General features: G+C 45.1%; 1 protein-coding gene and 2 long non-coding RNA genes across 5 annotated transcripts in view; 1 reads left to right on the forward strand and 2 right to left on the reverse strand.

The window, feature by feature from the left end:
* Nucleotides 1–14,802, reverse strand: part of Cobl (cordon-bleu WH2 repeat protein) — a 235,083-nt gene extending 220,281 nt beyond the window's left edge. For both annotated transcript variants that reach the window (XM_052734542.1, XM_052734541.1), the window contains exon 1: nt 14,488–14,802. In XM_052734542.1, coding sequence (XP_052590502.1) covers nt 14,488–14,528 — 41 coding nt within the window. In that variant the 5' untranslated portion in view covers nt 14,529–14,802. The remainder of the gene's footprint in view (nt 1–14,487) is intronic.
* A 56-nt stretch (nt 14,803–14,858) lies between these two features.
* LOC128108233 (uncharacterized) lies at nt 14,859–26,334 on the forward strand. 2 transcript variants are annotated; one of them, XR_008217378.1, is made up of 5 exons: nt 14,859–20,063; nt 21,733–22,963; nt 23,605–23,803; nt 24,901–25,042; nt 25,366–26,334. It is a non-coding gene; the product is annotated as an uncharacterized LOC128108233 (long non-coding RNA). The 2 variants fall into 2 exon arrangements; XR_008217379.1 differs by lacking the exon at nt 14,859–20,063 and having other exon boundaries at nt 22,102–22,963; nt 25,366–25,704; nt 25,800–26,334.
* LOC128108234 (uncharacterized) lies at nt 21,431–22,510 on the reverse strand. The gene is made up of 2 exons (XR_008217380.1): nt 22,406–22,510; nt 21,431–22,109 (listed from the first exon to the last, which is right to left on the reverse strand). It is a non-coding gene; the product is annotated as an uncharacterized LOC128108234 (long non-coding RNA).
* Nucleotides 26,335–26,726: the final 392 nt, after the last annotated feature.

A 26,726-nucleotide genomic window follows, 5' to 3' on the forward strand; every position in this document is an offset into this window, starting at 1 on the left:
GGATGGTTAAAATACTATAATGGACTAATGTTTGTCTAAGCCTCCTTACAGAGTTAATGCAAAACACTATAATCTCAGAGTAATGCTCTAATATTCATTTGCAGAGGGCAAAGATATACATGAATGCTTTTTACCCCTTATAGAGTCTGAGACATAAAACCCAATTGAATGAGAAAGGAAAATTTCACCATCTAAAACTATACATCAAGTTATTGTGCTGTATCAAGGTGGCATCATCACTGGTGGGATAGGGCACCCTGCCCCATCTGGACAGTGGGGCCTCAGGAAAAAGGCAGGGCAACTTCTTAATGACTCTTAGATGTTACATGTGACAAGAACAGGCATACTGTTCATAGTTTAGCTTAACTATTGGTCCAACTCCCAACAGGACACGTGTAAATATCCTCTGGAATGACCTATACACATGTGCAGCATTTTACCTAACACCTAGACACCAATGTCTAGGTAAATCGTCCTGATTCTTGTTGCTTCTTTTCTGAATATTATTACCGATGGTGCTACACAAACACCAAGCTCAAAGACGTACTTTCACACTCATTTTAATTGGATATAGGATGACATACAACTTGTTAAGGGCAGCTATCACTTCATCCTGGATGAGACCTGGCCTTGTCTTCATGGAGCAGACACTTCTGTTTGGGAGCAGAGCACTGAGCCCCAGCCAGGGTCACTAAGCTGTTACAAGGTGCAGCCCACACTACAAAATGATGACAAAACTCCTCAAGAGAGACAAACAGGTCTCTAGAGCTTCTCCATCAGCCCCGAGTCTTTCCAGTCCTGTCCACCCCAGAACTTTCCCAGTAGCTCAGCCTACCTGATCCATGTACAATGCTGTGCTCATAACATCTGCACAGGAGCAATTTAGGAACACAAGCTACCATCTTTATCAAACCCCTACTGCTGTTTTCCTGTGTTAAAGCAGCAGGCCCTTCTGAACACTATACTAAGTCCTCAGTTTCCTATTACAGTAGCATTGGCCGTGTCTCTACTGTGGGAAAACAATGGGAAATGTAGTGAATGTCTCTCTACAGACATGCTCTGAGGCAGTGTACCGTACTAGTACCTACTGTCTGTTCCTTTGTTTAGCCTGATGGCTTGCTGGTAGAAAAAAGTAATGGGAAAAAAGAGGAACCACCATATGGCAGGCACTCACTCCACTGGATCCTTTTACTCCTTGTCAAATTATCTCATGAATTCTACAACCCAAGGCCAACAAGATGGCTCGGGGATAAAGACCACATCAACCTGATGGCCTAAGTTTGAGTCCCCAGTCTCACAGTAGAGAGAAAGAAAGAAGCAACTCCTGAAAATCCTCTTCTTACTTCCACATGCACTGACTGTAGCGTGCGCGCGCGAGCACACACACACACACACACACACACACACACACACACACACACACACACACACACAGTAATAATAAATAAAATTTAAAAACTTTTAAAAACATTCTATAATCCATGTAATTCCAGAAAATCAAGAGGAAGGACCTGGGGGACAAGGAAACTAGCTAACTGGTTCAAGTTACACATGTCTCAGTGGCCGAGGATGGTTTGAAAGATCTTACTTTTCCTCCCCACAAGATCTGCAGTTCCACATGCTCAGCATGAAAGAGACCAGAACCACAGCCATGGTTCTGCAGCAACATCCCCCACTGTCCCAACGCCAGGAAGCACCCACAGAGCAGGGCCTTATCCCTTGCATCACTAACAAAAGAAAGAGAGACGGGTGGGGAAAATCTTTCACAAAAATCATATAACACTTAGACATATTTAAAACAAACACATTTTCAAGCCAATAAACATTTTTTTCATTACAGAAACACTGCCTTTTCTAAATAAAAACGTTATGCAAATGAGTGTGCAGCCCTCTCCCCTCAGGGCACAGGAGTTTTTTTTATGAAGGCCAACTCAGTTCAAAGGCAAATAACCCATCACTTTCCACTAAGCTCCCTGTTAAACGATCATCACTGACGTAAGAGACCTATAGTTTTGAAAAGTCAGCACCAAAAAACATTTCAAGCATACAATTTTCCTCTAAGGTTGCTGCTCAGATGTCTTGTGTAAGGAGCAATGTTTCCCACAGACCAACAGTTAAAATAAGAGTCAAGGGTATACTCTTCCTCCTTCACCTGAGTTAGCTATAGCAACTGGTTAAAACAGAAACAAGGATTCTGCTAAGGTCCATCCAACATCACCACAAATAGATTCCACTCAAAAAAAAAAAGATTGGATGAGGGATGTTCCATGTGCACAGACCCCCACAGAGCTAAGAATCTAATTTGCAGAGAAGATTCAACACAAAAACAACTCACACTAAGTGAGAAATGCATTAGCCATGAAGAAGGAATGGTTTTCCACTTTTGTGTCTGTGTCTCTCAGTGTGCAACGTAATGTTTGGATTTGGAGAGCCCCTAAAAGCTTGGCATTTTAATGGCTTGGTCTTGAACTTGGTGTTACTGGGGCGTGACATAACCTTAAGGAGGTAAGCCCAGATGGAGAAAGTCCTGTCACTGGGGACCCTGCCCTCCCTTCCTGTGTCTACTTCCCAGTTAGCTACCATGATCTGAGCAGCTTCCTCCACAGCACTCCCTACCATGATGTACTCCCACTATCCAAAGGCAACAGGAACAGGAGACCATGGACTAAAGCCACTGAAAACCATAACCACAAGAAATCTTTCCTCCTGAGAACTTAAATATCTTAGGTAATTGTCACATTAATAAGAAGTTGACTAATAAAAATAAGAACCAGTGAGCTGTAGGAATGGATGCAATACCAAGCACAATAACCCAGTAAGAGCCACACCCTCCCAAGCCACCCCACATCCCCACATCCCCCAAATCAAGGTCTCCCATGGGGAGTCAGCAGAGCCCAGGACACTGAGCCTAGGCAGATCCAAGCCCCTCCCCACTGCACCAAGGCTGCACAAGGTCTCACACTACAGGCACCGGGTTCCCAAAAGCCTGCCCATGCACCAGGGATGGATCTCGATCCCCCTGCCTGGGTGCCCCCCAAACAGTTCGAGCCAAACAACCATCTCCCATATCCAGAGGGCTTAGTTCAGTCCCATGGGGGCTCCACAGCCACCAGTCCACAGTTTATGGGCTTCCACTAGTGTGGCCAGTCATCTCTGCACATCCTCCCATCATGATCTCAACATCCCCCACCTGCAGAATCCCTCCTCTCTCTCATCGATTGGATTCCCGGAGCTCAGCCTGGCGCCTGGCTGTGGATCTCTGCATCTGCTTCCATCAGTCACTGGACAAAGGCTCTATGATGGGGGGTGAGAGGAGGGAGGAGGGGGGATCTGTGGGTGGTATGTAGAGTGAGTAGAAAATTTCTTAATAAAGAAAAATGAAAGAAAAAAGGAAATAAAAATACCACATTGAGGTACGTGATACAAGATTTTTATTATTATAATTGTGTAGACTTATGTATAACTACAAGAGGAAGGTTTTAGTCTTACTGCAACTTGATATGCCATGTTTTGTTGATATCCATTGGAAGCCTGCCATTTTCTGAATAGAAGTGGAGGAGAAGTGAATGGGAGCATACAATGGGGAAGGCCAGGGAGGGACTGGGAGAAGAGGAGAGAGTGGAAATTGTGGCTGGGATGTTGAATAAATAAATAAATAAATAAATAAATAAATAAATAAATAAATAAATAAATAAATAAATAAATTTTTATTATATTAAAAAAAAGAGCCACACCAAAATGCTACACACTATCCTTCCCCTGTCTAGCATGTCCCTGCAGAAGGATATCAGCCCTTAGAAGCCCTACAAGTACCAAGTACACTTGTTGTCAGTGAAACTCACTTACCAACAACAAAGGGGCAGTTAAAGAATCACCTAGCTCTCACTGAGGGCTGCCTAAAGTTATACACAAGAAAACACAACTAAGAAACCTGGAAGTTTAGGGAGTGCATTTACTGAACAGAGCAGAATTCTGCACCTCTATCCAAGGAATCAGCACAAGACACAGAGAGCCGAGTCATATCAGTACAAAGGAAGGCTTTTCATGTTTATTAATTCATTAGCCAGCATCGGGGCAGAAGCACTTGCTAGATGGGAGGCAGAGTCTGGACCCAACTTGTATGAATTCAGCCATGCTCTCACTGCATCCACCCACTTCTGAGAGAGGTCCTCTTCTACCACACATGCATACTTCCTTCAGGAAATTAAGTCCCATCTAGAGTCTCAGGGGGTGTGCTTCCTGGAACTGTAGCAAGACATCATCAGGTGGACAGCAGCAGGCAACAGATATCAAGAGGCTTCATGGGGGTGCTTGCGGCAGACTGTGTCTTAAAAGGCTGGTGAGAAGCTACAGCATATCGGGGTATCACATCCTCCTGCAGGAAGCAGAAGAGGCCCCAGCAGAGGGGACTTTGGAACCTCAGTTCTGTGTTTCCAGCTGGTGCAGCAATAGAACCAAGGGATGAGGTGTAGGGGCTACCTCCCAGATTAGAAAGTCACAGGGCAATTGAAACCCCAACCAGAAGAAAGCTACTACTGTCCTTCTGACCAGGGGAATACCCTGTAAGAGTCAAGCCCCACAGAGCATCCAAAGACTCAACATGACCTACAGCATACCACCAGTACAGTAACACACCTAACTGACAGCCTATGAACACTTCAATTTCCTCCTTTAAAAAGAAAAAGGAAAAAAAAAAAACTGGGCTGGAGAGATGGCTCAGTGGTTAAGAGCACTGAGTGCTCTTCCAGAGGACTCGGGTTCAATTCCTAACACCCACATGGCAACTAACAACTGTTTGTAACTCCAAGATCTGACACCCTCACACAGACATACATGTAGGCAAAACACCAACGTAAATAAAACAAAAATAAATAATTAAAAAACTATAACCCAAAAGACTACCATTCCAAAAATGTAAAATTTTAGGTAAACTGAAAAATAATAAGGAAATTTCTCAAATTGGTCTACTTTACAAACTAGATTTCATTACCTTCCTGCATGTGCGCGTGCGTGCATGTGCATGTGTGTGTGCGTGTGTGTGTGTGTGTGTGTGTGTGTGCGTGTGTGTGTGTGTGTGTGTGTATGTGTGTGTGTGTGTAGATGTGGGGGAGTGCTCTCATCTGTGTGATTACCAGTGTGTATGGTGTGTGTGTATGTGTATGTGTATGTAGATGTGTGGGGGATACTCTCATCTGTATGAGTGTCAGTGTGTATGGTGTGTGTGTGTGTGTGTGTGTGTGTGTGTGTGTGTGTGTGTGTGTGTGTGTGTGTGCAGATATGTGAGGGAGAACTCTCATCTGTGTGAGTGCCAGTGTGTATGTGTGTGTGGAGATATGTGGGGTATACTCTCATCTGTGTGAGTGCCAGTGTGTGTGTGTGTGTGTGTGTGTGTGTGTGTGTGTGTGTGTGTGTGTAAGCCAGAGATCCATGCAAGGCATCTTCCTCTGTCACTGCCCCCCTTATTACTTGACTCAGGGTGTCTCACTGAACCGGCAGCTCCATGTTTCAGCTAGAGTCTAGCTACTAGACTGAGAGGGTATCAACCCCCAGGGGCCAGCCTGTTTCTGCCCCTGATGCTGTACTTTACGGATGCATGCCACCACACCCAGCTTTTACTCGGGCACTGGGAATTCTGAGCCCAGGCTATCATGCCTGCATAGTGAGCACTTTACCCAGGGAGCCATCATTCCAGCCTCTCATTATGGTTCTTAATGTTGTGAAATTTGCACATGAACTTCATTTGGAGCATTTTCTTTGAAAATGAATCACTCCATGAACACCAGTCAAAAACATCTGAGAAGTAGTTAAGGACAGGAATTTAGAGGGCTGATGTAGCATGAGAAACACTGAGATTTCTGTACCCCAACTAACACTTGTGAGAACAAGTCATGAGATCTGGTAAGGGCCGGAAGAGATCTCTAACTCATTCTCCATACAAACGATGCTGTCAGAGCATAACTGACCATTACCACATAATAAGTGACGTAGGCACTGAGTAGGACGGACAAGGTTTTACTTCTACCTTAAAACCGAGTCAACACCAAATTAGCAGCAGCAAGATGGGTGACCAGACAGATGGGGACCTTGACAAGGAACTATTTGCAATGGCAAACGTCTAGATTCTACCTACACTACACCAGCTGCTTGCAAGCTAACCATTTGTTTAATGAACATTAGTGAGTTTTGTTCTTAATTATCAAGGTTCTAGCCACCTGAACAGAAGTGTTCATGTCTGAATTATCACTCCCACCCAGGCCTATTTTTAAACAACTCCCAAACTATTAAGTTTGGGAAACACTGCCAGGACTGATTGAGGAAGCTATTTAAGTATTTAATTGCTCAGACTATGTAGTTAGAATTGAAAATCAGTGCCCTGGGTACGTCTCAGGTTCAGGTCTCTGACTCTTCCAGCCACACACAGTATTTAAGTTGCTGAACTTTGCAGACAACCTTCGTCATTGGAGAACAGGTATTCCTTGCTCATCCTGCCTTCTCTAAGGAGGAAGGCAAGAGGCTCTCCAACTTTGCCAGCACAGCTAGCCTATGGCTCTGGCTAGGGAATTCTCTCCCCAACCTGTTCAACTTTAGACTGCTGTACACCATGAACAAAAAGAAGTTGGTGTGACATGAATATGGAAGATGAAAATCATAAAAGTCAAAGCATGCCAGTCCCCCAACATCTAACAGAGAGAAAGGCCTGGTTCCTTCCCTTCCATCTTTTTGGGTGACTGTCTAAATGTCACTTCCTCCTGGGGATGGACAGGGAACTCCTATGCTCTGAGTCTCCAAAGTCCTGGAGAGATGGCAGGGGTGAAGGGTCTGCATTTTCTCCACACTCAGATGTGGAGACAAGAATCAGAAACACCAGCTGCTAGAGGCCAATACATAGCCATTCTGTGAAGCTCAGGCCCATTTCCTACCAATTATAAACTGAGCAAAATAAGGATGCATTTCTCAGCTCAGGCTAGAAACCATCTGGACACACCTCCTGACAGCTGACTTCTGAGGCCCCTGGTAGGAGGAAGAAGAGTCACATGTGCACTGAGATCACCGGTCCCGTCAGCCTACTGTGTCAAGTTCTTCCTATCCTTCACTGCACCATGTAGTGGGTAGCCATTCCAGCTTTGATCTGGAAGTTCCAACCCCCATTGAGACTTCGGCAACTGTCACGCCTACAAGGCGGGGCCAAGGGAGGTGCCTAGAGACTGGAGATCTGGATCAGCAGGCTCCCGCTGGGTTCCGGGACCCCTGGACGTGAGAGGTGGACCAAGCAGAGCTCCAGAGAACACCGCTGGACTGCGATACACCTTCTCCAGACCCCACGACCTACCTATCCCTTAATTTGTAAGTTACGCCATTAAATAAATCTCCTTTTAACTACGTGGAGTGGCCTTAATAATTTCACCAATAGCACCATCTTGTCAGAGGCTGTGTTCCCCTATGCTGAGTCTCACCTTAATGACTGTATTTTGGGAGCTGGGCCAAGGCCACATATATAAAAGAGATATGTACAACTTGTGTCACAAAGTAAAGGGCAGGTGCTTCTGCATCCTGCTCCTCTTTGGGGCTAGAACACGGCAAAGCCACATGATGGCCATTTCAAAGCATCAAGGCAAGGAAGGAGCTTTGTGATAAGCTGGGATCTCCCCCAGCCCACTCACTGGACAATCAGCTAAAAATGGACATACTTTCCCAAAGCCACCATTGCTCCAAGTTCCTCCATAAGGCATCCAACACCTCTCAAGTCAGTGCAGAACAGGGCCACGTCGCTGGCAAACGTTGTCAGAGCTGAGAACCCACAGTACCAGCTGATCTGTCTGTTCACACACAGTTGGGCAGAAACAAAGGTATGTGAGAGTTTAAGAAAATGCCATTTTGAAAAATGTCTTTTTGAAAGAGGCATTCGGCACATGCTGGGAACACACTGAATCATATGACACGAGGCCCCTCTGAGTTCTATCTTATCCAGCCACAAATGGGAAGCGGAGCTGGTTTACTGGATGACAGCTGTCTCCTGTGCCACAGGCAGATGACACTAACACAGAGGGTGCCTGCCTCCGAGGAGCTCTGAATTCAGTGGGGAAAAGATTAGCCGACTAAAATCACAATTCCTACAAGGGATCTGTCAGGGGAAAGCCTGGAGATGCAAGAAGAAATGTCAGTCAACTAACTTCTATAAGTCACCGGAGGCCTGGGATGGGAAGCCTACATGGTCTAAAGGCTTCCAGGAACCATGTCCCTTCCTGGGACAGAAGGAAAGGCTGCCAGGGCAAAGTGATGGGGAAAAGTATGCAACACTGGCAGAATTATAGGGAAGATGCTGCTGCGGCCACCAGAGACTGAGAAACCACAGTCAGAATCCTGACCAGTCACCTTAGACCTCCAAGCCGCACAGAGTAACTTAGATTTAAAATGAGCTGAAAACAGGCCAGGTGAAGAACTCTGTCCTCCAGGTGCACTGGCCACTCACACAGGACGGCACTGTAAGATCACAGTTCAGCTGACTGACATGCAGAGCCCTGTCAGGAGGGCTGCAGACCATGCTATCAGAGGTGCACACTACCACCAGCATCCAAATCTCCTTCCAGTCTTCTCTCTGCTTCCCACAGGAGGACAGGAGTAACAAGCAAAAGTCCTAGTCACCTAAAATGGTACCCACTAACCCCACCTTCTCCTGGTGCATAAAAGAGAATGGGTATCCTTGCTGCCTTGTGCCTGGAGCAACATGGGGCTTGCCCTAGAACAATGGCTCCCTCACTGGGTTCTAGAGCAGCAAAGACTGGACAGGAACTATGGTAAGAGGATGAGGTAGAGGAGTAGGACTCCTGAGTTCAGTGACTTACAGTAGGAAATTTTTAAAGGGATAAGGGCTTATTGAATTCTCTAAATGAATTCAAGGCAGTGTTTTGCTGTTGTTGTGTGCAGGGTTTATTTGACTGATTGATTGATTTTAGGTTCTGGGGGTGGGGAGCTATACCACTGAGTGAGAATCCTAAGAGATTATCTTAGGCCACATTTCCACCCTTCCTTGTGCTTTTTGCTTTGAAAAAGGGTCTAAGTTGCCCAGGACGGCCTTGAACTCACTCCGGAACCCAAGAAGACAGTGTGACTGAGTCTGTAGCTCAGACTGGCCTTGAACTTACGATCTTCCCACCTCAGTTTCCCAAGTAGCTGAGACTGCAGGCCTGCACCACCATGCCCAGCTTCAGCTGGAGTCTTTAAAACGCATCACTTGGGCCAGGTGGTGGTGGTGCACACTTTTAATCCCAGCACTCGGGAGGCAGAGCCGGGCAGATCTCTGTGGGTTCAAGGCCAGCCTGGTCTACAGAGCGAGATCCAGGACAGGCACCAAAACGACACAGAGAAACCCTGTCTCGAACCCCCCCAAAACAACAACAACAACAACAACAACAAAAAACAAAAACCCCATCACTTGGTTTGGTGTAGATGGGAAGTGGATCTACAAGAGCATTTATGTAAAAGCACCTGTGACCTGGGAATGTGTCTAATCAAATGAGCCTAAGTAAAACATATTTTGACAGTTGATCTTAAAACTTCTTGGGCAGTGGTGGTGCACGTCTTTAATCCCAGCACTTGGGAGGCAGAGGCAGGTGGATCTCTGTGAGTTCAAGGCCAGCCTGGTCTACAGATTGAGCTCCAGGAAAGGCGCCAAAGCTACACAGAGAGACCCTGCCTCAAAAAACCAAAAAAAAAAAAAAAAAAAAAAAAAAAGCTTCATGTTCGTTTTTTTAAATAAAATATGTTTGGCTAGGGAACTTACTTTAATTGGCCAGTGGAAGACATGGTCCTAGCCAGGAGCAGTTTACCTCCTGTTGAGGGAGACTAGACAGATGATTTTAAAATCCTAAATTACCACAGGGTGCTGCTGGCTGGGGGAAAAAGCTATCTTATAAACAGACTTGCTCAGAAACATGTGAAAGGCCCAGGGGATGGACTATGGGGAATGTCTGTACTGTTGGAGAAACATCACCATTTGTCACTGTAAAGTGCATACATACCACCGTGGGTCTACAATGATGAGTACAAGTCTTGAAAGCTTTATAAAAGGCAACCAAAACCTTGTCAAGCATACATAATGTCTCCCTAGCAAGAGAAGAGTCGGAAATATAGAGTGGTGGAAGCAGGGAAGGCTAATGGAAACCTGTGAAAGGCCCTTCAACCACACAGTGGCAAGACAGAAGGAAGACTGCAGACACAGATCACAATTCACTTATATAAATGAAAATAATTTTAAAAGATACATTATCTATATACCTATATATCTATATACCAACAATATAAGTCAATGTAAATAGTTTAAGAAAAGTACAAGTAGGAGAAGATATGTAAGTTTTCAGTGGCTGGTACAATATGAGAGCTGTGCTATGTTGCAGCACAGATTAAAACACATCACTAAGTAGATCCACAAAATCCACAAACCCCATCATTCAAGGTGAATGGGGCCAAAGGGACACAGTAAATACACTGTCTGTTGAATATGTCTTCTTAGTTCAAGTCTAAATAAAACCTTGTTCATGTATTTCAAATTTGATTTGATATTAAATATTTCTGATCAGTTTTGAAAACTTTTGATCAGTTGCAAAAGCAAATATAATTGTAAATTCAATCACAAAGTTCAAAAGGCCTAGTATCTTAAGGCAGTTATTATGGGATACAGATACATCCTATAATCACTGTTTTCTTAATAAATACAGACATATAATTGGGTGCACACAAGTTACGACCTCATTGTGCAAGTCACAAATTAAAGAGGCCACAGAATTCAAGCCTGCATAAATGTGGGGATTGTCATATTTCCAGGTCACAGTGCCACCCAGTAATAATCTAATATGCCCATGCATGGGAGATCATGAGAGAAAACCAAAGGATGGCCTGCATTCTAGAATCCCAGAGAAGGAGTGATTCAACAGTTTGCATGTATCTTTGAAGCAATGTTCATGGCCCTTCAGATCCATCATCTGAACAGAGCTATTCTGACGTAATAAAAATGATCTGTGATTATTTGACATTGCAAATGTCTAATTCCTCATAGATAAAAAACCATGACTACAAAAAGTAAAATCCCTAGGAATACTCTCCAAACCAGAAATTAAATGTTATTTAAGTGGATTGATGGAATAAAGAAGAGCTCAGAGTAATAACATCTTTAAAAATGTAGCTCAAATTTAGTGTTGAAGTTTTGTAACAGATATCCTTATTCTCTCATTCTTAAAGATCTCAACACTCCCCAGTCCATTCTCCAAAAGCAAATCTAAATGTCTTATGATATGTAGTTACTATTTCTTTACTATCAAAACACTGAATGGTTTGGTACAAAGCATGAGTATGGCTGGTCATATTACCATTAAAATGGATAGGCCCTCTTTCTTGATATTGTGTTGGCTGCTGACAGGTAAGAGTGTCTCACATTGCCCACTTTGAGCTGGGCATAGCAATGCATGCCTGTCATCCCAGAGGTCTGAGGCACGAAGATCACAAGTTCAAGGTCACTCTGGGCTACATAGAGAGACTCTATATCCCAAAGCAACAACAACAACAAAAAGTCACCCACTTAATTTTTTTCCAAATTATTTCTTGTTCTAATAAGTCTATTAAAATAAATATATGCATACAAATAAGTAAAGCTATGTTTTTGTGAAGTTCACTGATTTTGTATGAGCCACTCAGCCTTAGCTCAGATGTACCCAGTTTTGAAATTTCATGTCAATGGATACTTTCTAGTTCTATACAATTAAGCATTTTCTCTATAGAAAAAAAAATCAATATCTACCATCCTGCCAAATGCCAAACACTCTCCCTTATTTACATGGTGTTCAGTCCAGAATTCAGTCTCTAGTTCTATAACAACCAACTTCTAAGATGGATCCCACATACTCAAACAGATACATTAAAATACATTAAGTATGGGCTTAACTATATTTTAAAACTTCACCCAAAAGCAATTTGCTTAAATCTGTATTCTAAAATATTCCACCAGCTATCACTTCTGACTAGTCGAAACCTGAGGAGAGAACTGACTCCCAGGTTGTCTTCCTAATCTGCACTCATGTGTGCAGCCAGCCACATTTGCAAACACACACACACACACACACACACACACACACACACACACACACACACACACCACGCCCTTTAAAAATGAGCTCTAAAATTCCCTAAGCAACACATCAAGTCTACACACAATCTCCTTCCTAAAAGAATGCCTTCCCCAGACAGACACGCGTCACAGTCACTGCTTTAATGGAATTACTAAGAAAAATATGATTTCAATCCAAGTAAAATTTGCATTTGTGTTCTTAACAAAGATAACGCTCTAAGGAGATGATTTTACATTCGCCAGCCCATCTGTCCCTTCACTAATCCACGCTTTATAATATGCAATCTCTTGCCCATTCCAACCAGTCTACACAGCACAAGGAGTTTTTGTCAATAATAACAAACTCATTACATCAGTTGTCTGCTGTCACATGGGAAAATGATAGTTTACACAAAGTTTAATTCTATAACTAGCCTCTTTGGTATCAGATAGAAAACAAACTTCCCTCAAGCACACTGCAAACACTGCCTATTCTCAAGAGATAAAGAAAACAGTAATTTCCGATACAAGCCAACAAAATCTAATTGCCTCCGATAACACTGTGAAGCCCCAAAATGCCACAATCCTTCATGAGAGGCAAGCAATACAACTAAACAATATAAAATATCCAAAATTCTAGTGCCATTTCCTTCTTTGAATTTTAACATAAGATACTTTATATGGAACTTGTAATCTTTGTTGAAAAAAATAAAAGCATATTTTATACTTTCTTGGTGTTTCTGTACTCAAAGTATAAACAAGTGACAAATGGCAATAAAAGACATTACAAAAAATAGATCTACATTTCCTGGACAAAGAGGTTGAAGCAAGCAAACAATATGCTTGGGCTGCTGACCATCACGCCTCATATGCTCTGCACCATGGTACAAGTCCTTGGTTTTCCTTGGTGACCCGAAGTGAGGAAGGCAGACCTAGGTTGTCCTCTTAGGGATCAGGCTGAGAAGGGTGGTTTCACTATTACCAGACTCGTTTACTGGTTCTGTAGATACTATAGGAAACTTTGCAGGCCTCCTAAATATTCTATTCATATTTATTTATAAGAAAATGTCATCAAATAATTCAATTCCCTTAAATACACTTATGTAATAATCTAGAAAAGCCACAAATGTAAAAGCAATTCTGTTTACATCTCCCCGGGTCATGTTGGGATTTCCGGTTACCAAGAAAAAGTATTCCCGTATTTATTTTCTTTAAGGGGAATCTGTTTGTTCAAAGAAATTATATAACCACACCTAAGTTTAGTGGGGGGAAAGACTTTTTTTTTTTTCAACATTCCTTAGCTTCAAGGTTATGAGTTACTAATGTAGCTTACTTTTTGGAAGCCTCCAGGGGGAGATTTTTAAGAAATAATAAAGAGCTGCTTTAGAAGGGTTTTATAAACACTTGGGCAACAACATCTATGGGCAAAGGACAGGGTGAGTCAGTGGACATAACTGCAAAAGAAAAGAGATTTGTTGTCCCCAATGCTGCCTCAGAAAACCCAGTTGCTCAAGTGGAAAGTGGGCCATTCCGGGAGCAGGTGCGGGCCCACCCCAACTCATTCCATTCGCAACACTCATGACACATTTGCTCCAGAGATCAGAGGTCAAAGGTCCGCCCCATGGCACTCTCTGAAATCTACCTAGTCCACAAGGGTTGCCAACCGTCCTGACAGGGATGGGCACGAGTGGGCATGATCTGGGGAGGGGTTAAAGGGCAAGGTTGTTTGACCTGTGTTAGGCAAGTTTCTCTTTCTGCAAGTAAAATCCTCAATGTGACAGGCAATCTCTGCCGTCAAGGTGTGGGAACAGCAAAAAGAAACTAAAGAGGCCTGGACATTAGAGGATACCGGAAGACAGGGATGACAGCTCTGCTTTTCTGGTCCGATGAAGGGGTCTTCACCTCTTCCGGCCCCATACAGGCAGGGGGGGTGGGGCAGCACGAAGAACAGTGTTCATTTAGTCCCTTCTACACACACCTCCCAAGATCGCCTGGCCACATGGGCCTCACGCGTCCAAGTACCCTCCTGTCATGAGGCAGGGTGCAAACCGGCCACTGGGCCTGCCAGGGGTGGCTGGAGGAACCCACACACAGGACCAGACGGGCACCCCTGGAGTCCGAGGCCCGAAGTCCTGTTGTCCCCTCGGCCTGCAGCGGCCACGATCGCAAGGGGCAGGAGGCAGCCCCAAGCTGAGGTTCTGCACAGAGGGTCAGCCCCCCACCCCCGACCCCGACACACACATTTATACACAAGAGCTTTTACACCAGCACCGTTCGCGGAAAGTGCTCCCGGGCCAGGCCTGCCACGGTGACCAGTGCAAGACCCTGGCGCCCCAAGTACTCAGCACCTCGCGGAGAACTGTGCCCGCCCTTCTCCAGCACCCGCTTACCCGGTAGGGGGCTTGGCCGCCAGTGCGTGCGGCGCGTCCATGGAGCCGGCGGGCTGCGCTCCGGGCTCTGCCGGCCGAGTGAGGCGCTGGCTGCGGCGCCGCCGTCCTCATTCACTTTTTCCGCGCTGACCCATCGTCCTCCCACGCGGGCTTGGCGAGGATCAGCGGCCGTGCCGAGAGGAGAGGACGGAAGCGACCGGAGGCGTCCGGGCGGGCGGGGGCGCGGGGAGGGACCGACGCGGCTGGCCGGGACGCGGGAGCAAGGTGCGCCGCGCCCCCGCCGAGCTGGCTCAGCCGCGCCCACCGCGGCACCGCCCCGCGCCCGCGCGCCGCTCCCCAGCGCCCGCCTCCCCGCGCGCCCCCGCCGCCGCCCGAGCGCACCTGGGCGGGGCGCGCACCCCGCGGTGGGCACCGGCTCGCCGGCCTGCCTGCCTGCCGGGCGGGTGGTAGGAACTGGGCAGGGAACCACCTGGCCACCTGTGGCTGTGTAGGGCGAGGCCGGTGGACTAGCTGTCGAGAATTGAGTGGAAGAAACAGAGAGGCGTACCTGGGGCCCCAATTTCTGTCCCGGAACCTAAAAGAAGCTTTGTCAGTGCCACAGGGCTACTGCGAGGGGCGGGGAGAGTGGTCCATGAGGTTCTAGGTGTGCAGCACCGGGAAGTGGAGAGGGATGTAGTTTGGGGTGCAGGTACACGTTCCTGAGACATCAGAAAGCAGTGAGGCTGGTTCAGACCTGCTGTGCCAACAAGAACTGCACTGGGTTGGATGCATGCTTTGATTTGCCAGCCTGGTTGACTGGATAGTAGTGGACATTACTGTGGCGACTCCTGTGCGGACTGGTGGGCAAAAATACCAGCAGAGGCAGCAGGTGCTGAAACCTCAGGGCAAGTCAACCTAAAGGCCCAGATCCACCAAACCTCACCTCTCCACACTGCTAATTGACACCAGGGGAACAGGAAAAGAACCTGGTGGCTATGAAGTTCAGCCCTACAAATACAGCAATTGTACTAGGTTCTTCGAGTTAGAATAAAAGACTAGTAAGATGCAAGATTCTGTGACTGGACTCGGTATTCAGAAGCCAGCCCTAAGCCTTTCTGCCTCTGAGCCCCAACTTTCCGATTAAGGAAAGATGGGAAGGTCAGACTTTGTACAAAATGTAAGTCCTGGGGTGGTTGCAAAGCCTTCAGTTCCCCCAGCCCCAGTGCCCACTCAGAACAGGTGAGCCACTTCACACCTGCAGCATGGCCTGGCCTCATTCTGAATGCAAATACTCAGAGCACTTTCCCACCCTAGGGCCTCTGGGATCTGTATGAACCCTGCTGGCTCTACTCGGATACCTGCTACTCAGGGAGGCCTTTTGTGACCCCTTTGCACTAAAGCACAACCCCATTCTCAATTCCCATCTGCTTCTTGTCCAGTGTCTTGAATTTGACACTCTTGCTCATTGTCATTGTCTTGATGTTCCTCATGGATGCTTATCACTTTAGTGTGTGTGTGTGTGTGTGTGTGTGTGTGTGTGTGTGTGTGTGTGTATGTTTATAAAGTGCTTCCATGTATATGCATACAAATTTTATATTTATATAAATAAATATGGGTGTGTGAATTATATATACATGGGATATAAGTATATGCATATGTCCATACTGTATTCGATATGGTTTTTTGTTTTTATGTGTTTGACTTGGGTTTCTTTCCTGAGAATGTGACTCGGTGTTCGAACAGTGGGCCTTGTCTGATTTTTTTCATTACTCTCAACATTTAGGAGAGCAAGTGAGGGTGGATTAGGGCTCACTACATAAAGAGAACATTGAGTGAATGAATTTCTAGGCTGCTTTCCAGCTCTGGGTGTGGGTATCAGAAGTTACCTCCTGGAATCTCTAAGATCTCTCCATGCTCTGGACACTACTGTGGGAAAGAGTAGCCTGGGAGAGGCCAGCAGGCCAGGAACTAGGGATCTAGACCCCAGCGAATATCTCAAGAAGTATCAGTGGCTCAGATGGTGGGCAGAGATAGCAGCTAGAAGTCATGAGCACGGAAGGCAGTTGGTTCTCAGAGAGAGAGAATACCACACAAAAAGAATTAGAGGAAGTCAGGCACTGTCCACCTCAAGGCTGAGCTTCCCATTTCTGTCCTAGGAAAAAGGCCCTGGTAGCATTGGGCTTGGACAACTTCCAATTCTAGGGAAGCCACTAAACACCATAATCTGAGAAACCCAAAAGGGAAGTGGAGTGGGTGGAAGAAACTGAGAAGACTTACCACAGTGAAGCACAAGGCAAGGTTGGGGCTTAATACCCGTAGGCAGATCTAAGCTCCTGATGCCTCTGCTCGGAATGTAAATAGGCCAGCCCTGACAATCAGGACCCAGCTTCCCTTATGGAAAGGGTCCCAACAGATCCATCTATGCACAATTGTTCCCAAAATCATATCTTTCTCACAGGTACCTATGAAGGCCGGTAATAGGTAGAACCAAACAGGGAAAACAGAAATAACACGCAGAAGGCATAGCTCTTTGAGACAGAGGCTGTAAAACAAAGGTCTGAGGAGGATTCTGTACAGTACCACATGCCGAGATGACTTGACCTTGGAGGTCACTGGATGCTTTCATGTACACCTTGATCTGAGTAGAGCAAATAACATAATGACATGTTAGGACACTGATTCCAGGAAGAGGATGATTCCTCCCTGCATGCACTTTAAAATGCCTTTCAACAAACCAACACTCTTTCAAATATTGACCTTCACAAAATATTTTATAGACCTGCAAACAGCCAAGATATTCTGATAATTATCTGTAATTGCTGAGGGGGTAAGGATGTAGTATTTGTCAGTTTGCATGATGTGACTAGTCCACATGGACTGATGATGTCAGGTTCCCATCAAGGTGTTCCTGAAGGAAGAAGGGGGAGGCAACACGCTTGCACTTCTTCAGATCTCAACTTCCTATGTGCTACACAAAGGCTGTACCTCTGTCCCTTTCATCCAAGAGCACAGCTAAGCACTAGCTGTGCATCTCGGGGTTGGGACTGGTGAGGCTGATGACTCAGGGGAAAGAGCCAGCACCAGAGTCCAGGTCACTGGAGGGACTTTCTTGTCTTACTGTGTCCCAATCTCCCCTTTCCCTTCTACCTTTCCTCTCAAGTCTTGCCTTTCCTCTGGGAGGGACACCTGGGACCTCAGAGGCCCTACTACTGTACACCCAGACCATATACAAGGTGCCCAGGATGGCCCAGGGTCACCACAAGGGGACATAAAGATGGGTAGAGGTGAATCTAGCTAGGTCGGTGCTTCCTGAATTAGAATGTGAGAAGGGTGCAGATTCTGATCCAGTTAGTGAGGCACCTGAGAGCTTTTGTTCCTAATGGGCTCTCAGGGATGCAAAATTTGCTGGCCCAGGGACTGAAGGTCACACACAGTAGCTTCTGGACTGATCCTGCACTGACTGGTAGTGTTGCCAGCAGCAAATTCCTTCTCTCTAAACATTCATTTCCTCCTGTGCAATGTGAGAGCAACCTAAACGGATCCAGGTTTTGTGGGGCCTTAACCTTACATGATTTCAGGAACCTTTTAAAAATAATAACATGATTGATACAAATTGTAATTCTAAGGTGGTTATTTATTGTATGGATAAAATTTTGTGGCCTTCTGAAGAATAATAAAGTCCTAGTCTATAATCCACAGTATTTGGAGAAAGGTTCTAAGTCAGTAAGATAAAACAATAACATGCTGTTGAATCTCTACTCCATTGTGGTAGATGTCCTATAGGAAAAAAAGAAATACCAGCATTCTCAGTATGCTCAACAAAGGCCACCCGAGGACACAGTGAGAGGTTGGCGGTGTGGAACCCAAGGAGAAAGTCCTCACCAGAACACAAGCCCAGCAGCATGTCAATCATGTCTTTTTCAGTGTTCAGAGACATTAGAAAATGAATTTCTGCTTTTTAAGCTACCCATTCCATCGTATTTTTGTTATGGCAGTCTGAAGAGACTGAAAAAGATTTAGAAAATAAACCATTAAAACAATTGTTCAAAGTTGACACACCACTAAAAACCAGCAGGTTGCTAGCATATCAGTAAGTCAGCTCCCCAGGGGTAAGAATAAAGAGTAATATTTATCTCACATGTCTGGGTAAGGATTAAACAAGATATCACTTATCAATGGCTTACGGTGGCACCTGGCACTCATAAGCAATCAATTCTTTTTAATTCTGATTGCACAGATTAGATATTCGTTTTTCTTGAGGTGCATAGTTCCCTTCAAACGTGTGTGACCAGAGTTCTAGCTCCTTGAACCATTGCTAGAACATAAACAAAAGCCACACCCCAGTCATTTTGCTCTGGCAGGTGACACGAGTTGGGTGGTGGCGGGAAGGTTATTGGCGGTAAACAGTGCCAGAGCAGGGATGCCTTTCTCCTCACGGGAGTGAAGCTTGAGAAGTAACTCGGGACCAAAGTCTCTTCTTCAGCCATCTTGCTTGGGTGCTTGAAGTCCTAGGAACCACTTTCCTGGGGAGAGTGTGAGTTTCACAGCTGCAACTGTGTGTTATTTCTGTGCAGCTTGTGGCACCCACCTGGAGTCTGCAACAATTTTAGGCCCAAGGTCTCTTGAGAAGAGACCTGATAACCCCATGTCCTGACATCCATGTTGCTATTCCATTCTCAACTCTACTTCAAGGTAAAGGCTGAACTGCTTTCTTGTTGCTAGTTTTGGCTCTTTTGGGGGGGCCTGCCACCCAGCTCCCAAATAAATCACACAGGGAGGCTTATTCTTAGTTATACACGCCTGGCCTTAGCTTGGCTTGTTTCTTGCCAGCTTTCCTTGACTTAAATAACCTGTCTACCTTTTGCCTCTGGGTTTTTCCAGTCTCTTATTTCTGTAAATCTTACTCTTACTCTGTGGCTTGCTGTGCAGCTGGGTGACTGGCCCCTGGAGTCCTCCTCCTTCTCTGGCTACCTTTATGTCTCCTCCCTCCAGATTTCTTCTTCTATATATTCTCTCTGCCTGCCAGCCCCACCTATCCTTTCTCCTGCCTTGCTATTGGCCAGTTCTTTATTAGACCATCAGGCGTTTTAGACAGGCACAGTAGCACAGCGTCACAGAGTTAAATGCAACAGGAACAAAAGTAACACACCTTAAAATAATATTCTACAACACTTTCTCTTTAGGATGGTATCCTCAATGATTAATTTTGAGTGTCAACTTGATTGGATTGGGAAGTGCCCGGGGATCAGTAAAATACATCTCTGGGCATGTTAGTGTGGACATTTCCAGAGAAGATAAGTTAGCTGAGAGGGGAAGCCCTACTTTGAATTCACTGTCCTCTCTGAATGAAATAAACTGGGAAAAAGGAGAGAGCCAGCTAAGGGCAGTCATTCTCTGTCTCTCTATTTGCTGCAGTGGGATTTGCTCTGTTCACCCCATCCTCTCCACCACAAAGGAATGACGCATCAGGCACGATGAGCAAAAGAAACCCTCCTTCTCTTAAGTTACATTGCCCGTTCTGTCACAGCAACTCAAAGGCCCGCTAGCCCATGTGTCTTAGCCAGTTTTGTGTGTTCTACAACAATACTTGATACTAGGTAATGTATAAAAAACAGAGGTTTGTTTATATCACAGCTTTAGAGGCTAAAATTCCAGGATTGTGTTGCCTAATCCCATAAGGCTGCCTATGTCGTAGCATGATGGATGGCATTACAGAGGAGCAGAGAGATGGAAGTGAGGAATGAATAAAGGGAGGGACCAGACTTGTTCTTTTACAACAACGTTCTCTAAGTAGAATAAACCTGATTCTAAAAGAACTACATGACTCCCTTCAAATGGTGGTATTCCATAAGCTAATCAAATCATAAATGTCTCAGTATGTCAACACCATTGCATTAGGGACAAAGTTTTCACCATGTGAACTTTTGGTGGCAAATCATATCTAAAACATAACAGAATCAAGTATTTAAATGGCATATTTTACATGCTTCTTGGAGCCCATTTTCAGGTTTCCTAGTGGCTTTACCCAGCAGGTCTGCATAGAGAGAATGATTGGACCACGGGCCTGGGTGCAAGTGTCTGAGATGGTCTGCATTTGGCTGTTGCGGGGGAGGTCTTTTGTTCTACCCCTTGCCTTTCCTTTAAATACCTTAGGGCAGAGACAATTGAGGCCTGATGGATTCGGATCCAGGCCCTCTAGAGGCTAGCCTGTATTTTCTGTTTCTCTCCCCTCTATTCTTCTATCTAATACTTCCTGCTGCTCCTACTCGAGTACTCTGGGGAAATGTGGGGGTGAGGGATGGCCCCCCACACATGCTATCATTAGGTAATAATGATGGCTTAAATGTTTGTATAGATTGCTTCTCTTTTATGGAAAATACAGTTTACATTCCATGAGAGTCATCCCTTTTAAGACATACAGTTTGGGACTGGTGTGGCGGCTCAGTTGGCAATGTGTTTGCCAAACATGAGAACCTAGGCTTGATCTCCAGAACCTAGGTCAAAAAACCAGCAGCATGGTCAGACACGCTCATAATCCCAGCACTAGAGAGCAGAAATGAGCAAATCTCCAAGGCCTGTCAACCGCCAGTGTAGCCTAATTGGTGAGTTCCAAGCCAAGTGAGAAGCCTTGTCTCAAGAAAACAGTGGAGTACAGCTAAGAAGTGACATACTAGGTTGACCTCTGGCCTCCAGGTGTACACACACACACACACACACACACACACACACACACACACAAAAACACACAAACACACACAGGAAAAAGAAATAAAGAATGCAGTTTAGTAGGTATTTGTATGCATGTAGATCTTGGCAACAACCACCACCATCTCATCCCAGATCATTATAATCACCCCCAAGTAAGCCCTGTATCTATTGGATTTCATTATTTGGGACCATTAATCTCCCTTATTAATTTGCCTATTCTGGACAATTTATATACATGACACCATACAACAAATGGTCTTTAATGGCTGGATTATTTTACTTAGGATAATATCATCAAGGTTTATCCACAGTGTAGCACATGTCATTATCTCATCTTTTAATACTCAAATCATACTCCATTGAATGTACAAACGACATTGAATTTAACTGTGGATCAGATGATAAACATTAATTGGATTTCTGCTTTGGACGTTATAAACACTGCTGCTGTGCTATACATATTGAAAACTGTGTGGATGTATATTTTGGGTTCTCTTTGGGTATGTACTTAAGAGGCATAACCAGACAAATAGGTAACTCCATACTTATTCCTTCCAGGGTTCCCTTGAAGAAATGCAAAGCTGTTTTCCAAAATGGTTGCACTATTTTACAGACTTGCCAGCAATGGATGAGGCTTATGGGAGGAGTTCCTATCTTACTCTACTTCAAAATCACAGTCTGTGAGCTGAATCCGTGTCTCCACTTTGCTTCATTTATTTCCTTTGAACCCCCACCCCCAGCAATTAAACAGTATAGATACTCATTTGTCTCTTCCTCTCTTTGAGTAATAATTATAATAACTTCATGTACCCAGTGGACAATACCCCAGTGTTTGTTGAACCATAGCAAAAGTTAATATTTAAAAGCAGTGGCTATAGGGGCTGGTGGTGGACAGTTGCAGGGTCCAGCATGTGGGTGAGATTCAGCATCCAATGCTGCAAAAAGTAAAACAAAATCAAAATACAACAATTAGATGCCATGGACTATGATAAACTTGTTAAGAAATGCTAATCACTTAATGTTTAAGGAAACCCCAAAGGGCTTGAGTATAGCTCAGTGATAGGGTGCTTATCTGGGTTCTATCCCCAGCACTGCCCTCTACAGAAAATCAGCACAAAACATAGGTATCATTGCTGTCACCATTTTACAATGGGGAAAAAACAAGAGTTTGGGAGCCTCAGAAAGTTATTCATGTTTGCACAAAGCAAGGGCTTGTTCCCTGGAATCTTACCCTGGATACTAGGCTCTTCACCATCCACAAAGCACAGTTGCTCTCATGTATGCCGGCTGCCCAGCTCTTCTGACGATGATTCAACACAGAAGTAGCGCCAACACTTAGAGTTTGTCGGAAAGTGTGTGCTGTGCTTACAGCCAAACAGCAAACGGAGAGAATGTGTAGGTGTGGCTCGCCTGCCACGTTGTCATGAAGCTTTATTTAAGCCACCAGCTGTCATCATTTTTCTTCTGATGAGATCATTCTGGGAGCTCTGCTTCTGGTTGAGGGAAGCATCGCTTGGCCGCTCTGCCTTGATGTGCAGTCGGGGTGAACTTATATAACATCGCACCTCCACCCTCAGCCCACACGAGGATTATGCAACTGCGTGTAGGATTCTTTGCAGGGGTTTCCGGAAATATGAGCCTGCACAGAAAAGGCATCAAGCTGTTCTGACTAAAGAAGACTTCCCGACCTGGGCCTGTGTGTGTGTTCTGTCTCTATGAAGTATTTTGCCTCAAAGAACTTGCCTGGTTAAAAGTCAGCAGAAAGTAAATCTCAGAAGTCAACAGATAAGTATGTCCTCTGTTATAGCTCTGTTCTGTTCTGCTTTAATGCTATTCTGAAAAATCAGAGATGGATTTATCACTGGTCCCTCTTATATACCTCCTTCATTGCTACAAACTCTCTATTTCCTAACTTGACCAAGAATGAAGAGATTGGTGAATGGAACTACATTCTAAATTTTGTTTATAGTTTGAATATTGGTGGTGTTTTGTATCAAACCATGAGATTCTAACTTGAATGAAAAATGTCATCTTTCTAGTAAGCCAAAACTCTGCATTTACACAAGGAAGAAAGAGGAGGGAGTCGTTTCTGAATTCCTGCATTCCCAAGTATTTAATATTTAACAGGGATCCCAGATAGCACCTATACTTTGGTCTCAGGCTGTACCAGGCATACCAGACAAAAGAAGGAGTTGGGTTGTTAAGACACCCATGTCTGGAGAAGCTGAGGAAGCTTCTAGCAGAAGTTTATCCCCGGGGTTGAGGGTAGAGAAGAGCAGAGGAAGTTCAAGAGCACTCTCAGCATCAAGGATGGGGGAATGCAAAAACCTCATACGTGTCATAGTGTCATACATGTTGTGTTTTGCTTCAGTCTTTCCTAGTCCCAACAGGTGTGGGGCAGATCAACATCTAAGCCACATTGTCTTACAGTGCAGTTGTGGAGGAAAGCCCCAGCACAGGGTTTCAGCAGAGGCGACCGCACCAAAGATGGTCATTGACTAAACGAGAGGATCTTGGGGAGCCACCACTCGTGGCAGGACCACTGATCTGTGAAGTATGGAAAAAAACATCTTGGGGGAGTTTCAGAGCTATGGGTGCCTTGGAGATCCTTAAGGATACTAGGATAGAGGTAAGGACACTCTCTTTGTTATGCTAGTTAGGCATTCTTTTCATTCATTGTCTAGGACAGCCAAGAGAACCTCAGCTGTGGAGCGAACAATTTCTCCAGGGATATTTTCAAAGACCTTCAAGATTCTGCAGATTCATAATGACAGAAATGGTGATGGAGGGTCCCAGCCTCCTTCAGAACAATACTCCAGGGAAGAGGACTCTCTGACATATGTGCATGCCGTCACCACAAAAGTTCATTATGGAAGCCAAGCACTGGACCGAGCCCTGGGAGTCAAGTTGAAGAGAGGGAGGAGGGATTGTATGAGCAAGTGGGGGGGGGAGGGTCAAGATCATGATGGGGAAACCCACAGAGACAGCTGACCCAGGTCGTGAGAGCTCAGGGACTCTAGATGGACAGCTAGGGAGCCTGCATGGGACCGACCTAAGCCCTCTGCATACAGGTGATAGTTGTGCAGCTTGCTCTGTTTGTGGCCCCAAGCAGTGAGACCAAGATCTGTCTCTGGTGCATGAGCTGACATTTTGGAACCTATTTCCTATGGGGGGATGCCTTTGCTCAGCCTTGATGCAGTGGGGAGGAGCTTGGTCCTGTCTCAACTTGGTATGCCTTGCTTTGTTGACTCCCATGGGAGGCCTTACCCTTTCTGAGGAGTGGATGGGGGGTGGGGGTAGAAAGGAGGTGGGGAGAGGGAATGGGAGGAGAGGAGAGAGGGGAAACTGTGGTTGGTATGTAAAATAAATTTTAAAATTTAATTTAAAAAGTTCACCGTGGTTGGATAAGCTTCAGGCGCAAACAACAGACAGAGCTGAAAGTGTTTTGTTTTTTTTTTTTTTTAACTGTAAAAGCAGCTTATGATAGCTAAGTCAGAAATGCCATGACTGAAATATCTGGAGGTGATGGTATGTCTCAACAGCTGAGGGCTTTCCCTGGGGTGCATCTCATCCCTGCCTGGTGAAATCACACTTTCCATCTTAACTAGATCTTCTGGGATTTTAAAAAATGAAAAAGCAGACTTTGGAATCTTAGTTCAGGAAATGTCACAGCCTATTATACTCAACTTCTAATCCAATGTTTTCCTTTGTTTCACTCATTAAAAGACAGAGAGTTCTCATGGAGGCCATGCCAACATCAGCACGCTAAACTGCAGAAGCAGTGGCTTCCCACACTTCCAGATTAAAAAGTATCCCAAGAGAACAGATCTTAAATGCAGGCAGCTCTGTGATATTCACTCTTCTGAAGGTATTACTTTTATTTTTCCAACTAATCACATGAACATCACAATGGCTTTTTGGCAAACGTTAGGTTTCTTCCTGTGAGGGTCCAGCCCCTGTGGAATGTTCCAAGCACCCTGTGGGAAAGTTATGGGGTAGATAAGATCTTGCTTAGCATCAGCCTCAGAAGGAGTTGCAGCTCAGTGATGAAGTGATGTGTTACCGTCAACCCCACGCAGAGATGGGTTCTGTAGATCCTGTGAATCTGGGTCTTCAGAAGTGGGCTGATGCCTGCTGGTCCCGGGACTTCTCTTGCAGACTCGTGAAGGTGCTTGTGCTTATGCTTCCCAGGTTACAGCTAATGTTGAGCTGTATTTATTTACCCTCCCAAACCCAGAAGCGAAAATGAAGGGACGGGATTGATTCTTGAATTCTGGAATGGAGAGACCCAAGATCACTTCTCTTTCCGTCCTCATCTCTCCTCCAACCTGGGTGTCATAAGGATTGCAGATGCTCCCAGCACAGTCCTTACAGTGTTGCTTCTCTGAGGTCAAAGGTGCCTGAGTCCTACATCTGCACAACTAGTGAAATCATTGAAATAATGCTGAGAAGAATGAGACGGCCAATTCTCGGTGGCTCCCTACCTCCATTCGGGTCTTGCTGCAGCTGTCACTCTTTAAAAAACAGAAGGTAATAAAGCTGCTTTTGGTCACCTGGGGGATAGTGATTCGACTTTGTTGACACTAGTCTAAAAGTGGGATCATGACTTGATCATTTTCATCTAGGGACTCAGGGAGCAAGGCAGTGGCAGGGCCTCTGGATCAGACACTCAGGGACTTGAATTAGCAGTGTAAGTACTACAAGAGAAGCTAGGCTACCAGGAGCAGAAGCTAACATGGAAAGGCAATGATGGCAAGAATTTACTGACTACATGCCAGTCAGCATTCCATGACTGTGACAAAGTACCTGAATGAATCAATCCATGAAGCAGAGCGTTTGTCTGGGCTTCCAGTTTCAGTCCATGGTTACGTGGACCTCTTGTCTTGGGCATGTGGCAGCACAACGTACCACAAGAGCAAATGGCATAGTGGTCATACTCACATCATGACCACTGGAAAGCAAAGACAGACAAAGAGAAGCCAGAGTCGTAATGATCCCTTTAAGAGTATGCCTTGAAGGATCTAACTTCCTGCTACTAGTCCTGAGCGCCTGAATGTTTCACCATTTTGCACAAGTGCCATGAGTTATGGACTAAATTTCAATGCATGGCCCTTGTGGAACTTTTCATAAAATGTTATCTTAAAACTCCATACTTCATTTGTTTTTTTTTTTGTTTGTTTGTTTGTTTTTTTTTTTTTTTTTTTTTTTGGTTTTTCGAGACAGGGTTTCTCTGTGCAGCTTTGCGCCTTTCCTGGGACTCACTTGGTAGCCCAGGCTGGCCTCGAACTCACAGAGATCCGCCTGGCTCTGCCTCCCGAGTGCTGGGATTAAAGGCGTGCGCCACCACCGCCCGGCTCATTTGTTTTTAAATTGCTTTAAAAAACAGATGGCCAGTGTCTTTATTTATTTATTTATTTATTTATTTATTTATTTATTTATTTATTTTCTTATTTTACTTTATGTATATGGATGTAATGCCTGTGCCTATGTCTGGGCACCATGTGCCTGCAGTGCCCATAGACTCCAGGGAGGGCATCAGATCCCCAGGGACT

The sequence above is a fragment of the Peromyscus californicus genome, unplaced genomic scaffold (assembly GCF_007827085.1).
Source record: "Peromyscus californicus insignis strain IS unplaced genomic scaffold, ASM782708v3 Scaffold_13__1_contigs__length_99412109, whole genome shotgun sequence".
NCBI classification, from domain to species: Eukaryota; Metazoa; Chordata; class Mammalia; order Rodentia; family Cricetidae; genus Peromyscus; species Peromyscus californicus.